Source organism: Castanea sativa, chromosome 5 (genome assembly GCF_040712315.1).
Source record: "Castanea sativa cultivar Marrone di Chiusa Pesio chromosome 5, ASM4071231v1".
NCBI classification, from domain to species: domain Eukaryota; kingdom Viridiplantae; phylum Streptophyta; class Magnoliopsida; order Fagales; family Fagaceae; genus Castanea; species Castanea sativa.
This window is the reverse complement of record NC_134017.1, coordinates 54624668-54640954: the sequence shown is the minus strand read 5'-3', so window position 1 is coordinate 54640954 and position 16287 is coordinate 54624668. Positions and strand designations below refer to the sequence as shown.

Below are 16287 nucleotides of genomic sequence, written 5' to 3'. Positions count from 1 at the left end.
ACAAACGAGGCCTTAAAGCCCCGTGAAGCTCCACCCCATTCCACCCCGTAAAACTCTACTTTTTGTTAATTTGCCCTACAATTAGTACAATTTTTTTAATGAAACTTATTTCGTTAATAAAAATATACTTGAAATTACAACTAAATTTATCCCATCAAATCAAATCAAGTTTTAAAAAAAATTGAATAATATATCAAAGTGTTTAACAAGACAATCATAAAAATTAAATAATAAAAAATCTCATAGTATAACACATAACAAAATAAAGGTAAAAAATCACATTAGGTAGAATAAAATAAGCTAATATTAATATGGTTATTTAAATAGCAAGGTTTTAGGATATGAAAAATTTACAATTATAACATTTGGCAACGCGGCGTGAAATGGGGACAGGAGGGGTGGGGCGGGATGGGTTTAAAAAGTCTAAATCTATTCCCGCTCTGCCCCATAGTGCGAGGCTAAAATCTTACCCATCCCCGCCCCACCACCAGGGAAAAATTGTTATCCCTAAGTTTAAAGTGCCAAAATGTGAACACTCTTAACGTCCATTATTTCAACAATGTTATTTTACCATGTTGCTCACTAGTCCAAACCTGCAGTATGTTTTCGTGGGGGCAAACGAGTACAGCACTAGATCTTCTTTATTACATTGGGCGACAAACATGGGAGTTTAAAAAGGCAAACTAAAAAAGTGATGAATATGACATGCTTTCCCACCGCAATTCATGACATTCATGTATCAAGACCTCAGTTTTGGGTTTGAAGTTTTGAACTTCATAATTCGCAACCTTTGGTTTGCTTTTCAACCTGATATCACGCTTCATTTCCGTAATCGAACATTGCAGTGGCATTTTCATATTATTATAAAAATTTCTAGCTACGAGAATAGAAAGAAAAACTGGCCAGTATATAAGTTTGAAGCAGAAATCAAATTTGGAATTCCAAACATCCACAAAAGTAAACAATATACATATAGATAGATAGATATAGATCCAGTTTATTGTACATGTAGATTATTTACAAGCTGATCGAAGTAGCTAGAAAGAGTAAGATCTAAGAGGTACAAGATCTTGCTCCATATGACACAGAAAATGAATTATCCCCAACAACACAAAAAGCAGAAACCAGCTGAGCTCAAAATCGACCTATACAGTCCAAAGCTACAAGCTGGCTCCATTAAAAAAAACAGTACAAAATAATAAGTAACAACCCAATAAACCTAACAAAACAAAAGGGTTGTTAGGGTTTTAAATGTTCCAGGAGATTAATCCGGGGACCAACAATCCCTCTGGTATCACTCTCCCCTCTAATAATTACTGTACTTTATTAACAACAAAATGTAACAAAAACCAACACGTCACGCCCACATGTACTATGCTTGGTTTGCTAAGTCCTTAGAGTCCACAAAAGTGCCATGAAACCCGTAGGGTACTCTTGAAGGTAACTTTATCGAAGCCTCCAGCTTCATATTCATAGCATTCACAATCTGCAGCTCTGATTTCCATGTCCTCTCATCATGAACAAAACAAAGAATATACCCGTCATCTTCGTTTTCTGAGTTGGGGTCCCTTGGCAAGAAAAATGGCTCTCCACCATATTTTCTATCACCATAAATGTACTTTTTCATTTCCCCACTTAAAATATCAACCTTTGCGAACCCACTTACCTTAGGCCACGGCTCAGCAATAGCAAGATAAGCGTACTTTGTTTTCCTCCCAAGCTTGTTCTTGTTCACCATTCCAGCCTCCAAGTTCACCTCGTCCTTGATTACAGCTCGGCTCGTCGACTTCCCAGTCTTCAAATTCAGCCTAATCTCACATAGAACACTCTTTAAGCTCTCATCCGATTCGTTAAAGATGGAGTCCGGTGGTGTCATGCACGAGCCAATCACAACAACCTCGTCTGTCTCTGTCTCCTCCCAAGCATTCCACAAGTGAAAGCAAAACGTGTCTGGGCATTCGACCCAAACAATATCCGAAGCATTACTCGCATTCTTAGCCAAAACACCGAACCGACACTGCTTGCTCTTGTCGTAAATCACGGGAGAGCCACCGGTGATCATTTCTTGGAGCTTGAACACAACCTGCTGGTCAGGAATCACCACGAAATTCTCGGTAATCGCGAAGTCGTGCATCATGGTCGGTTCATGTAAAGGGATTTCGACGTCCGAGGATTTCTTTCCATCTGGGGAGAACTTGAAGTATTTAAGGTAAGGTTTCTGAATGACATCGTAGCTGAGAGCAAAGAGCTCTTTGGAAACTGGGTCTACTTTTGGATGAGCAATCATTGTGGACTTAAGCTGTTCATCGAAATTGTATCTGCCTATCGTTTCCAAGTCTCCAGAGGCTTTGATTCGGACTTGATACGGCAAATCGTCCTCCGACATAGCGAGAAGCCGGCCATTGAAATAAACCAAACCGGCGTTAGCAACGCCGGTTCCTTGGTTTTGATCAACGAGTCCGAAAAGCCCTCTGGCGAAGAACAAAGCTAGCCGTGCAATACCGGAGTGTCCGTGGAGTTCACCTATGGCTTTCGGGAAAACCGGGCGCCCGAGTTTTCGCTCTTGGATTAATCTTTGCGTCTCGGTGAACCGGCACGCGTAGCTGGCGGTGCCGGAGCCGCCGTTGATATTAACGGCGTGAACCATTCCGTCTCCGTCGAAGAAGTGGTGGCCGGCGACGGGGTCGAATTGTGGATTGGCTCCGTTTCGGAGGTACACGCCGTTAATGCATTTCGGGATTGTACCGGTTATCGGGAGCGAGTTTCGGACCGGCTGTTCCGGTACCGGAGCGAAGTTTCCGGAGATTTGAACACGTGGGTCCGCGGTTTTGGGAAGTGGGTGTTGGCGCTCGCGTGAGACTAACGCGCCTTCGGTAAGGTCTAAGGCCATGGCTGCAGCTCTTTGCAGTGGATTCCAGTGGGGAGGCTGAGTGTTATCCTTGGGTTTCGTGGGAGTGTCATCTTTGGTAATTAGTGGCTGTTCGTAAGGCTGTTTTGGGAAATGAAGCACTGAAGGAGAATGTAAAGCACAGTGTATGGTACTGTTGTTGTTGGGCTTATTCTTCTTCAGGGTGATGGATTTTGATGTGAAGCCCAAGTTAATTAGTGTTGAAGCAGAGGATGAGGGAGTGGGATGATACATTTGGGCTCTAGCCCAAATGCTAGAGTTAGGTGTAGTTGAAGGGACTGCCATGGCTTTGAGTGTGGGGTATTGGTGTTCTCTCTCTATTAGAAAGATTGAAGAGAAGAGAGAGTTTCTTTGTTTTGGCTTCTGAGAGAGAGAGAGAGAAGTGAGTGAGTTTTTGGAGAGAAAAGGAGAGAAAATGGGAGTATAAATAGAGTGTGGGGGTGGTGAAAGAGAAGGGTTTGTATTTGGTGTTGAAGGTCCACCTCAGACATCTAAGAGAACTCCACGTGTTTTTTTTGTGGAAAGGACACTTTAGGATTGAGACTAGAGGTTTTTACACACAGCTTGGGAAAAAAGCATATAGTATTAGTGAGTGATTGAGAAAGAAAGAGTTTATTTTAAGCTATTATTATTGGAAGTGATCTAAAGCTAGGGACCAATAGGAGTTGAAATTAGAGTGAGAGACGCGAGTCATAATAAATAAATTAATTGATAATAGACTTAATAATAGTCTAATAATAGAGAGTAGAGAGTCATGCAAACACAAACAAAGTTGGGTGAAAATGTGCAGGTGAAGCACTCTAATTGGTGCTCTATTTTGATCTAACTCCGCGTTCCTTCCTCTCTTGGTCTTGCTCTTGGTCTTTGGGAACTGGTCATCCTCACCCACGTGGCCGACTTATATACTCCCTTTCAGCCACAAAATCTTCGTCACATCACTTGCCCCACAAGCTCACCATCACCGCCTCAGCCTCACACACACACACACACACACACACATTCTCTCTCTCTATGATCCTCAGCTTAGCAATGGACTATAAAAATTAAAAAGTGGCTTGCTTGTTCTCTATCAACATCAATATTGCTCCAGATTTGTCTGTGACCAGTACATTCCTAATCCCATTAGTCCTTTACAATTGATTAATTTAATTGATGGTCACCTCCTCCACGTTCCCCCAAGATAATTTAACTTCTTTTTTTTCTTCTTTTTGATCTAAGGCATTAGTTTGTGTTGAAATAAACAGAGAATGATCAAGCTGTTTAAACAGTATAGGAATGGTAAAAGGCAGTTGAACTTAGATCATGTATTAATAACTTTCTAAGGGGTTTTTTTTTTTTTTTTTTTACAAGATAAAATTTCTACTTTATTTTAATCTAAGTGTATATGTGTGTGAAACTTCTTCCTAGAGATTTGAACCCCGGCCCTTACTCTCCTACATTCTATAAGCATTTATACTTGTGAAGTATAACTTTTTATGTCATGTATTAATGACGATTAAGTTATGTACTAATAACTTTCTAGGTTATGTATTAATAACAGATTCGTTATATATTAATAATTTTTTAAGTTATGTATTAATAATAATTAAGTTATGTATTGAATTAATATGGGGATTCCCTTAATCACGTGTGCGTATTAATCCATAACATTCCTAGAGATAGTGGGCTGCCTTGTTGTTTTCAATTCTACCAAAGATGACTTCAAGCTTTTTCACTTCTTATTTGTCGGTATACATGTCTAATTGGAAGTTTTTCCTATAGAAAAAACAAAAAAAGTTAATTAGTTAACAAATTATTGTAAGATAATTGTGCCCAAATTGGAGAGGAATGGGATGTACATGTATTCCAATTGATCAAAAAAGAATGACATCATGCAGGATTTCCATCGATGTAGACGTATTTCGTAAGAAGTTCCAATGCATGAACATGCGAGTCTAACTCATAATTCCTCTAGATGGGGGAAAATAATAGGCAAAGGCTGGGTGGGGGGATAGGGATGTAAAACTTGTTTGACTTTATAACTTAAATGCTTACATTGGGGGGATGGGGATGTAAAACTTGTTTGACTTTATAACTAAAATGCTTACATCAAATGGTGTCTTATGTGTTTTATTAGTATCTCAATTAAATTTTCCAAGATTTCATGAAAACTCTATTGGCAAGAAGGGCCAAATAAGACTTATTCGTGGTCCATAAAAGAATGCAAAAGTTTTTATCTCCCCAAACCTTATTTAGAGGACAACTGGTTTGCCACTTTGCCTCCCTTTGCATCTCTATTATGGGTTTTTTTTTTTGGTCATTTCATTTTGTTGATTCATATGTTTTTGTGAGAGTAATGATTCTTTTGCATAACGATTACAATATATATATATATATATATATATATATATATATATATATATATATAACTTTACCTTATATATCCATCTTATATAATCTTAAATTAGTGAGGCATAAATATCAGGCACCTATGTGTTTAACTATCAACATCTGTATGTTTATGAATTATCTGTACAATAATTAATATAATCTTGGAAAGTATTGATATAACATCAACTACGAAAATAACATTTTGATGTTTACTAGATAAAATGCCACAGCATGTTATTTCTAGGTCCCCCAACCGATCATCTATGCTATATAAGATGAATATTTAGCTTCACAATTGCAATGACGATGCCATTAATGCCTCTCGTGGGAAGGAGGGCAGAGGTAATGTGACTTTGGATTTTTGTGTCTATCCTGTTTCAAATTTTTTGGCTGCGGTCCAATAACAAACCCATCGGAGCCATTGTTGAGGACCACCAGACAAAGAAGGATGAAAATGATGCTGATGGATGATATCTCTCTTTCTTCAACTTTTCCTATTGGAATGTAAGAAACAGTTGTACGTATTAGATGCTTTGAGTGGGGATTAGCTTCTTCACTAGAAATTTTAATTTCTGGATTTTTTCAAATCTTTCTTCATATAGATCTAGATATAAGAAATTGACTAGGAAATAGATTTTATCATCAAGAAGATGTAGCAAATTCTACTGAAATAAAAGATAGGCCATTTCTCCAGCTATGCATGAAAAAATCTGTGATATATTTTCTTAATTATGAAACTGACCAGGCAGATTGTCAAAAAAGAAATGAAATTGACTAGACAAGCCTTTTTAAGGTGAGCGTATACTTGCACACATAGTATATACAATCTCTAAAAACAAGAAAAACTATTACTTCAACTCACCATTTACAGTTTTCTTTGTATTTAATTTGAAGAGTATGTATATTATGTGTGCATTGAGGAATGTATACTAGACATTTTCCTTATGATACTATTTCTTTTAATGAGAATATTACTGATAATTACTCTTTACCATCAATACAAGACATTAATGGATTTCTTTTCTATATAGTATGGATTCAAACCAAGTTTTTTATTAAAGAGCAGGGACTTTGTTAATTCAACCATCTATAATCAAGATTATCTATTAAAAAAGAAAAAGCTATCTATCTATAACCAAAATATTATTATAAAAATCTTATTTTATATGTTCTTTTTAGAAACATCTACTTCAATGACTGGGTGTCCTAAATAAACTGCTTTGTACATCTGTTCACATTGTCAATTTCTGTTAGCAAATCTCTCATTGGAAGATTTGATCTCTCTCTCTTTCTCTGAGTTTTGATAAGAGAGTACTAATTTGCCAATCAATCACAGACATGATTTCTTTTTTATGCTTATGATTTGATTAATATATTACTTCGCCTAATGTCATGGATGACTCTAAACAACATTAAGTGCGAATCTATGTCCATTTTTTTATCTCCTATTCAAAGGATAGATGGTGAGACACAGATGCCCTTCTTGTTGCCTACCATTGGATCCATCTCAGAGTAATCTGACATTCTTAAATTCATCCATCTGTGCCTTATATAAAGAAATATACGTAGTATATTTTCGGAGATAATTAATGTCAGCATAATTAATTAAGCAGATCGCCATGTGCACTTTCTTTTTCATATTAATTTAGTTTAGTAACTTTGTCCACAGTTATTGTGTATTTAAATGAAAAGGTATTAGCGGAAGTTATTCATATAAACAGACATGAATGCAATGTTTTCTTCTTCTTTTTCCTTTTGAGCTTAAAATCCAACTATTATTCATTAAAAGAATTATATGGCAGAGTTTAAATCTTTTTTGTTTTGTGTTTTTTACTCCCATACTAGTCTTTGGACAATTGATTAGTCCTTGTAGAGTGTAAGCATTATAAAGATGTGACTACAGCTAATTGTAATTCGTTTCACCATTATTTTTACTTAAATTTAAAAGGTTGAAGATGGTCATCTAAATAAGAAGATTATAGTCATGGCCTCATGGGAACAAAACTCTGCACATTTATTAGATTTAAAACTGTGTTAATTAACTGGTCTCTTTTAATAAAATTGAATGTAATCTATGCATATGAAATTAGGGTATTCCCTGAAATGAAAATATGGATGGCAAGAATTCAACTGGCATGGAATAGGTTCTTGAATTAATAATCTTAATGGTTGACATTGCGGCCAAATGGCTTTACCAGTTGGCTTTCAAAACCTTCTTTCAACATATTATTTCAACTGTTCACTGGACTGGATAACAGGAACAAGAGAGATTAGAATCTCTCCAAAATTTTGGTTCGGCATTTGGAGCTATCAAATACAGCCTAACCTTGCAGGTGATAAGAAAATTTAAGCAAAATTTGAAATGTACAAATCACTTCAAATCAATTACATGTTTTAGATTCCTCTCCAATGAGATTGTGCTTTGTTATATATAGTACTCGTTTTGTATTTTAGTTAGCTGAAACAGGTACTTAGATAATTACAGAATCGTACGTGTACGATTTGTATGTCATATTTTCTGTTGCAATTATATCCTATTCAATATAATCCTTTCGAAAAGAAAATTCATACCCATTGTTGCCTTTCTTGGAACAAAAGAAGCCAATATTTCCACCCTGAATTGATTTACTGTTGCTTCAAATATATGCAAAGTTCGATGTTAATCCATGCAAGTTGTTTCAATTTGTCGTGTGCTCGAGCATAATGCTTTACATCCTTCCAAGATAAATCACATGACAGCTATATAGAACACTTCCTTAGGACTAGAAGACTTTTCACCTCACCATCAATGGACGCATATATGACAGCATAAAGTGTTTTGTGGTACTGGTATCCTTACCACAACGCAATTACAACTTGTTGAAGATGTTCCAATAGAGAGTGAATTTTTTATCCAACATCGTTCATGTCTTGTCCATTTGCTATGCTTATGTACTCTTATGGTTTTTCACTTAGCTGAAGGGGCATTATCCTTGGGACGTTCCCTGGCTATGTCCATGAACTCAGAAAAATACAGCAATCCACTTGCGAAAACGAAGTGACACTTCATTAACCTTATAGTCATCTCACAGCTCTTCATGTGTCTTGAGTCTCTCTTGACAATGACAAACCACCCCAAGTGGCTTTATCACTTGGGGACGAATTAATGTTGTGCAATGATGGCTCGTAATTATTCGGACATGGCTATCTCCACCATAAAGTCGAATCTGACAAAGAATATAAATTTTCACAACAGTTCGAACTGATATTATTCCAATCATAACTTATTAAGTCAACAGTAGTAAAAAAGAAAGTAAAAATTTGTGTCTGAAGCATTACTCGATGAAATTTGGGTTTCGGCTTCTTTCATTCATTCTTTCATATCTTTTTGGATATTTTAGTTGCTAGCATGAGAGATTAATCATGCTGATGATGCTGGTTTGATCTATGTTTCAATATGAGCATAGCTACCAACAGTGAAGTAAAGTTTAGGATGACTAGTGTTAGTCAACCACGCGCAGGAAGAATCACATGGGTTTGCACTTAAACATTTTCATTAATTAAGGTTAAGCCAATGATGAATGAATTATTGGATCAGCTAATTAAAATTTAAAAGCTCCGGCCAACTTTTGATTATTTTGATATTGAGGTGGTTATTGCCGTTGTTAGCAGTTGGCACATGGAATGCACATTTGTCAAACCAAAAATACCCCTGCACTAGGATTAATTTATGCTAAGAATAGTTAGTGCAGTCTTTCTCAGATTTGTTTTAGTTTGCATAACAAATTTGTTTTTATAATAAGCCTCTGCAACCACGATTATCGAGATGCGATTAGATAAGCAGCGACTTATTACTTAGACTAACTTTGCCACATCAAGCCATGGATAGAACTATTGACATTAATATCTTTTATAGTAGTGAGTGAGACAAGTTTGTCTGGGCTTATATAAGGTTACTCCGGGAAACCAAAAATCTTAGCGATGATCTTTCTTGTACATTACAATCATCATGCAAAAAACCTCACTTTCTTTTAAAAGGAACGTTATTTAATGCTGTAATGCACCGTCTTTCAACCAAAAAAATAATAATAATTGCAAACATATTTCTCCATTCATTCCACATTGCTTATCAATTTTTTTTTTTTTGCTTACAACACGAGAGAGAGAGAGAGAGAGAGAGAGAGAGAGAGAGAGAGAGAGAGAGAGAGAGAGAGAGAGAGAGAGAGAGAGAGAGAGAGAGAGAGAGAGAGAGAGAGAGAGAGAGAGATTATTATGCAGATTCTCATCCACAGAGAACTAAGGATGCCAGTAGGCCATAAGGTCATTGTCGATATAAATTAGAGTAATGTCAGTACCACATATAATGATATAATTGGTGCCACAATTTGCCCATGTGACATGTTGTAAGTAGTAATGGTATCATGGTGGGTCTATGCATGTGGGAACATACATTTACCACTCACAACTCACCACGTGAGTAAGTTCTGATACAAGTTGTGTCATTTTATATGGCACCAGCATTACTCTATAAATTATGCTAGGTCTATTTTAATAGAAAACCTTATGTGGAGATATCTTTTTACTTCTTCTATTTTTGTATTTGTTGGTATCATAAAAAAAAATTCAAAGGAAAACCATTTCTCAATTTCTCTTATTTAACTTAACATGAGGTAGAGTTGTTTTTTACTAAAATTTTCTGGAAAACAACTTTGTCACAGAAAAAATGGAAGGTCCATGTAGAAGTGATAGACAACTATTTATATATAGTCTGCCACGTTAGAGTTGTGCAAAGTTGTAACAAAAATTTTATCGTCCTAGAACAATTCATTAATTAAAAATGTTATCAATAATGTTTTCATTTATTTTTCAAAAAAATAATTATAGTTTGAGATATCATAAAATGGAATAGATGAAAAACAATACAAGACAAAGGGACATATAAGAGAAGAAATATAGCTAGAATCATAATCCAGGGTTAAACTTAGGTGTGGGGGGTAAAAAGACCCTGATGGGGATGTGGGCCTTTGGGCCATGCTAAAAAGGGCCGACCTGCTCTTGGGTTTAGAATTTGTTAGTACTACGGGTCGGCCCATATGTCGAGGATCCGAGTATCCAGCCGAGGGTGAACTTCCCCTCGGACGGACACCGGAGAACCCGGAACTTCATGGTAAAGGTTAGGGAATGACACGGTCAAGACCAATGGTTAAAAGGGGTGAACCCTTGAATGTCCTGGAAGTACCGATGTTAGAGAAATACCATAGATAAAGGCTGCCACCTCCACATTAAAGACCCTGCACCTACCACCCTGGCCGCATTAATGGGGAAGTGACACCTGAACAGTGGAAGGGAAACTTCTGGTTACTATTCAAAGGCACTGAGAAAAGAAATATCTAGGCTAAGGGGGAGTTGGGGCAACACGTGTACAAAGTATCAAAGAGAGGAGTATTTAAGGAGCAACCTAGAACAGAAAAGGGGGGGACCTTTTTTGTAATCTAAAAGGAAAGAAAAAGAAGAAAGAGAAAGAGATAATATAAGAACAGCTCTTGGCTTACGTCCGAGGGGGTGGATTTACAATATTCATTGTTGTTTTCAAGTGTTTACAATCTTTAGCTTGTCATTTAATCCTCAAACACTTCTAACCTGGGTTTCAAGCCCACACTCTACAAATTCATATTGTTTAAGGCTCATTGGGCCTGAGCCCGTAACTGTTCTTGGGGCCAGGTGCAATTGTGCGCTTACATTAGGTACACTATTTTAAATGCAATACATTAGATTTTTTAATTAAATTCAAACACATGGTTGTATTAAATTAAATTTTCCTATAATATATGTTTGTGTTTCATTGGTTAATATATCCGTATGTTTGATTTAATTGGAGAACATAATATATTGCATCTAATTAAGGTAATTGAAGTTTTTCCCTTACACTAATCTGATTGATGATATCTATATATATATATTCAAATCACTATCTTCATCTAAAATATTTGATTACAAAATAATTAAAAAGATTAGGGCACAACTTTTTTTTATCTAAATGTTTTTATGTTCCTTTGAAAAATAAATTTAGTATTATTCAATAGAAGAATCATCAGAAATTTGAACTTGTTTTCTTTTTCTTTTTCTTTTTTGATGGTTTTTTTTTTCAGCCTTTTGGATTCAACGTAAGGTCTCTCATTTGATAAAAGGAGATTTTTACAATTGGCCTAATTGGAATTTACGCTTTGTTAGCCTTTTAAAATGAAAATAATGGATACTGATTAATTGAGCTAACATGGAATGCACATAAGAAAATACATATACCCTACCTCAGGCTCATTAATTGCCCACAATGATTTGATTTGGTCAGTTTAGAGCTCATGATACTTGAGACTGGAGGATCACATGTTTAGCACTTAATTGTGGTTAGTATCAACCACCCTATTAAGATTATCGTGAGTTAATTAACGAATTACTTGACATTAACAATTCGATCAAATTATGGAGGAAACAAGACGTTTATTTCTTCTGCTGGCGACACACGGAAAGGGCAATGCTAATTAAAAGTCATGCACTTTTTATTAAACATCGACATTTGCATTACTTGACCTAATTATTTTTTAATCACTTAATTATTTTAATAGACAGTAAGTGACTGAATTATCCTTATGAATTATGATTGGTAAACTTTGTTATGGGAATAAAAAAATAAGACAAAAAAAAATCACTAAACCAAAACCAACATAGAGAACTAGTTCAGCTCAACAATAAAAAATTGGCAATGAGACTATAAATATATATAAATTTTTTTAAATAATGAGTGTGTTCAAAATAAGCGAGTATTTCTTTGATAATTAAATAACTGGGAAGAGAATAATTTGAACAATGAACATTATATTAGGAGTGGACATGTCTTATGTTCAGAGCATCAGTTCTAGCTAAACACAATCTCAATTCAGGAGGTACCAGTTAAACTACAAAACTATCGGTAATAACAAGCATGTGAGGGGTTCAAGCAAAAGAAAGACGAGAAATATAAGAGCAAGCAAGAGCACCAAAAAAAAAAAAGAAGCACTCAATTCACTGTAGCACCTCCAAGATCGAAGGACTGGCCAAACAAAGCCCCTCCGATGAACTATATATATTGGGTCCCATTCCCGACGAATACACATGGGTGCAAAGGTTCACAGCCACATGTGAAGATCCCAAAGTATATCTTCTGAAGCATCTTATAATTTCCATTTCATGTTTTTTTTAAGATGAATATTCTATTTTCTCTCCAATGAAAGAAGATGAAGAACGTACAACTCCAATTATCATTTCTTTTTTCCTCAGTAAAATACTCATTCCGTTGGTTGGAAAATATTGAGACAGTTTCATGTTGAAGTTGTATAATATTGTTTTACTTCTTTATTTTAAAAGATGTACCTAATTAAGAGTCTAAGCATGCATAGTTTGCATTGAAAACAATTATATATTTTAAAATTAACTTGGACCATTATGAATTATGATCCTACCATAGCATGTGTGAAAACTAAACAAGACTAATGCCCTTTGAATGGCATAGCAAGTCCAAACCCACCTCCATATTCAAACTTAATTATATGATCAGGCAGGTAAAGATTAAGCAAATCCGGTTTTAGGTATGCGGAAATTGACCCCTCCTCAAAACTCTTTTTCGACTTTCCCTTTGCTTTTTTGGGTCAAATTTAAGAAAGCACCCAAGACTCACTGGAGAATAATGTATGGATATTGGGATGCAAATCGGGTGGTCCTCTTCTCTTTCTTTTATCAACAAAATATAATATTCTTGGTGCCTTCAAGAAGATGGATAGAATAATTGGAAGAGATTCCCTAACTGATCTGACTGACCAAAAATAATTAACTACCAACTACCAATACCAATATCAGTTAAACCTAGAACTCAATGAAGTAATTACCAATCCTTATTACTAACATAGTGTATATATCCATGCTCTAAATTTAAGCTGCTTGCTGCAAGAACACCATAGAGCTTAAGATATGTTTTTCTCACTCTTCTCTATGTGCATGCACACTCAAAAGAGATGGTCAAATACTTCTGGAAAAAAAAAAAAAAAAAACCCTACAATAATTGATTGGCAATGAAAAAACCCAAGAATTAGGTATAAAAGGGTTCTTTTAATTAACTTCAGAAATTGATATGAAACTAGTGCCAACTTTAGACAAAAGGTGAATAAGACAAAGTAAGGTAGGCTCCTGAGAGAGAGAGAGAGAGAGATTTGTAATGGGATTGTGTTTGTGTTGGGTGTGTTCGGCAGCACATGGTTAGCAAAGAATATGGGGGGAATGTGAGGAGCATGGTTGGACATTTCACATTATGTAGGGCATCTTCCACTCAGGAATTTGTGGAAATTGAGACTTTACCAAGAAAATTATCGTGGCTGCGTTGTGCAAGTATTCTTGTTTCATTAGGACTTAGGAGTGTATCACGCATCCTTATTAAGAGTTTTGCACGTCATAGATGTTTTGACTAACATCTTTCTTCATAAATTGATCACATAATTTGACCACCCTCTCTCTCTCTCTCTCATTCTAAACCTTAGTAATTAAAAGTGTCTTTTTTCTTTGGCTGATCTTCCACTACTTCATTTTCCGTTTTCTTTTTCTCGGCTAAGTATCAAAGAGTTACTAGTTGTCCCGATGCATGAACTTGCAGATTAGAATGGGAAACATTTTCCTAGACAAGTGAGATATGCCTGTTTTTAAAAGTGATCCACTAATTCAAGGTTGTTCAGCTTTTGCCTTTTAGTAATTATATCTCGATCCGTCAATGTAGGTCCTACAGTATTTTTATTTAATCTTCAACTCATGTGCTCATTTTGCTTGCAAATTGCGGTACCGTCTGTTTGATTGTTTGTACAAATTAAATGCATGTATAAGAAGAAAGCGATGAACATTGGTCTTTATTTTCTTATCTAGTTTAATGACTGCGAAACAAACCTTAGAGGTATGAATATGATAATATTTTACCAGTCATATCTACATCAAGTTTCCCACAATGGTTGAATTATTTTAACATATAATGTGCAATTTAATATTGGTGCACCAATAAATGTGACATAAATTATTTGGTTTAGTAGTGAAAAACTTTAGAGGTAAAAAAAGAAAAGATTAAAGTGAGTTATATCTACATCTAGTTTCCCATAATGGCTGAATCATATCAACTTGCGTATAAGTGCAATTATAGGTGCACCTACAAATTTGACACAAAACTATGTGCTATAGTTGGTCAATGATGTTCCACTCGCACCATATGGATGACAGTACCTCATAATTCAACAGAAGGCAACTCCTTTCGGACACGAAAGCTTGGGGACATTTATATTATCTCATCTTCCCAAGTAGGTAGCAGGTTATAATGAGAATACATATATTGTCCTTAAAGCATTCGCTTCCGCAACTTTCATCCTATTTTATTTAACCAGTTCAAATAATTACTTTATCAATTATACCATACTATTTTCAACACAACCAATATTTCAATTTTTATTTTCCTATTCTACTCATTAAAATAATATATATCACCTACTAAAATAATATAATAAAAAAATTTTGTACTGCTGCTACAGTGCTACGGTGATCTTTTGAAATTAAAATATATTATAATTTTCACAATTATGCTACAGTGTCATCGTACTGTAGTACAATTGCAAAAAATTTTGCAATTCTTAGATTTTACAAGTCCGGCTATTGGACTCTTTTTATGCCTTGATACTAAATTTCCCCTGCATTTCCCATTTACAATTGCCAATAGGAATGCTCTTAGCATCTTTTTCAACATCAAGTGGGAAAATTTAATGAGAAAATTAGAGAGGAGGGCATGATGTAATTGGTGTTATGTTTAATCTTTGGATGGTTTTGAAAGTGCATGATAAAATCTAGAATAAAATTTAGGAGAAAACCTAGGATGCACAAACATGGACACGAACACGGTTATGGGTACGATACAGCGACTTAAGCAATTTTTGAAAAATTATAACATAAAACGACAGATACGATACCAATATGACACGGGTACAACATGAATACAACATGAATATGCGTTGCACTCTAAATGAAGTGTTCGTACATCCTAGGAGAAAACAAGTACAAGAAGTTAGACTGACATGGGTACAACATGAATACAACGTGAGTATGCGCGGCATCCTAAATGAAGTGTTCGTACATTCTATGAAAAAACAAATACAAGAAGCTGGACTAAACTATAAAAGCTTGTAGATGTAAGAAAGTTACGAAACTTCAGATGTATTTCGAAGTTTTGATAATATTCACAATTTATGTGAATAGTGGACATGTTAAGTGAAGCATGGGGCAATATTGGTCCTACAGATGCTTCATGCATCCAACCAAATATCTCACGAAAAAAAATGTGACCAAGGTGCCTTTGTTGTTACCACATGAAATAAGTGTGCCATTTTGTTCCAATTAGACGCCAGCTTTCTAGAACAAGCAACTTGCACATACTCAACCACCCCCCCCCCCCCCCCCCCCCAGCATTTTGGATAGCAAACAGTCACAACCACCAAATTAACACGCGGCTGCCTAATCAATCCTAATGTCCAAGTGATCACCACAAATTCAGATGGCTAATCATACCTGCTCGTAGAGGCTTGTATCAAACTCTTCTATACTTAAATCATTCCCATTTGTTCTTTTATGCCATTTCATTTTTCCATTTCATGCGTGAGTTTTGACAAAACAGTGAAAATTTTATTTTCCAGGTTAATGTACTTTGAGCTACAATTAGCCAAACAGTTGTGATCATTAGTAGCATATATTATATATGAAACTATCTCCAAAAATACCCAAGTTATGGAACTTTATAATAAAAATTGGGCAACCTATCTCAATGGTTTATATTTGTTTTTATACTTGTCTTTTTCTTTTATTTTGGCCTTCTTTTTAAGCTAGCAAAATGGCTTATAAACAGACTCTCCCATCCCAAAACTTGCTTTTCTTTGCTTTAATTATTTGGAAAACAAATTAAAGTCTATCCTGGTTGCTGTTTT

The 16287-nt window shown here is 35.5% G+C and overlaps 1 protein-coding gene across 1 annotated transcript; it reads right to left on the bottom strand.

Moving 5' to 3' along the window:
• Positions 1-958: 958 nt before the first annotated feature.
• Positions 959-3308, bottom strand: LOC142633412 (9-cis-epoxycarotenoid dioxygenase NCED2, chloroplastic). The gene has a single exon (XM_075807648.1). The coding sequence runs from the start codon at positions 3191-3193 to the stop codon at positions 1373-1375; it is 1821 nt and encodes a 606-aa protein (XP_075663763.1). The 5' UTR covers positions 3194-3308; the 3' UTR covers positions 959-1372.
• Positions 3309-16287: the final 12979 nt, after the last annotated feature.

Bases quoted from the DNA above. Each gene is read 5' to 3' on its own strand.
- LOC142633412 (XM_075807648.1), bottom strand. From the start codon at position 3,193: ATGGCAGTCCCTTCAACTACACCTAACTCTAGCATTTGGGCTAGAGCC.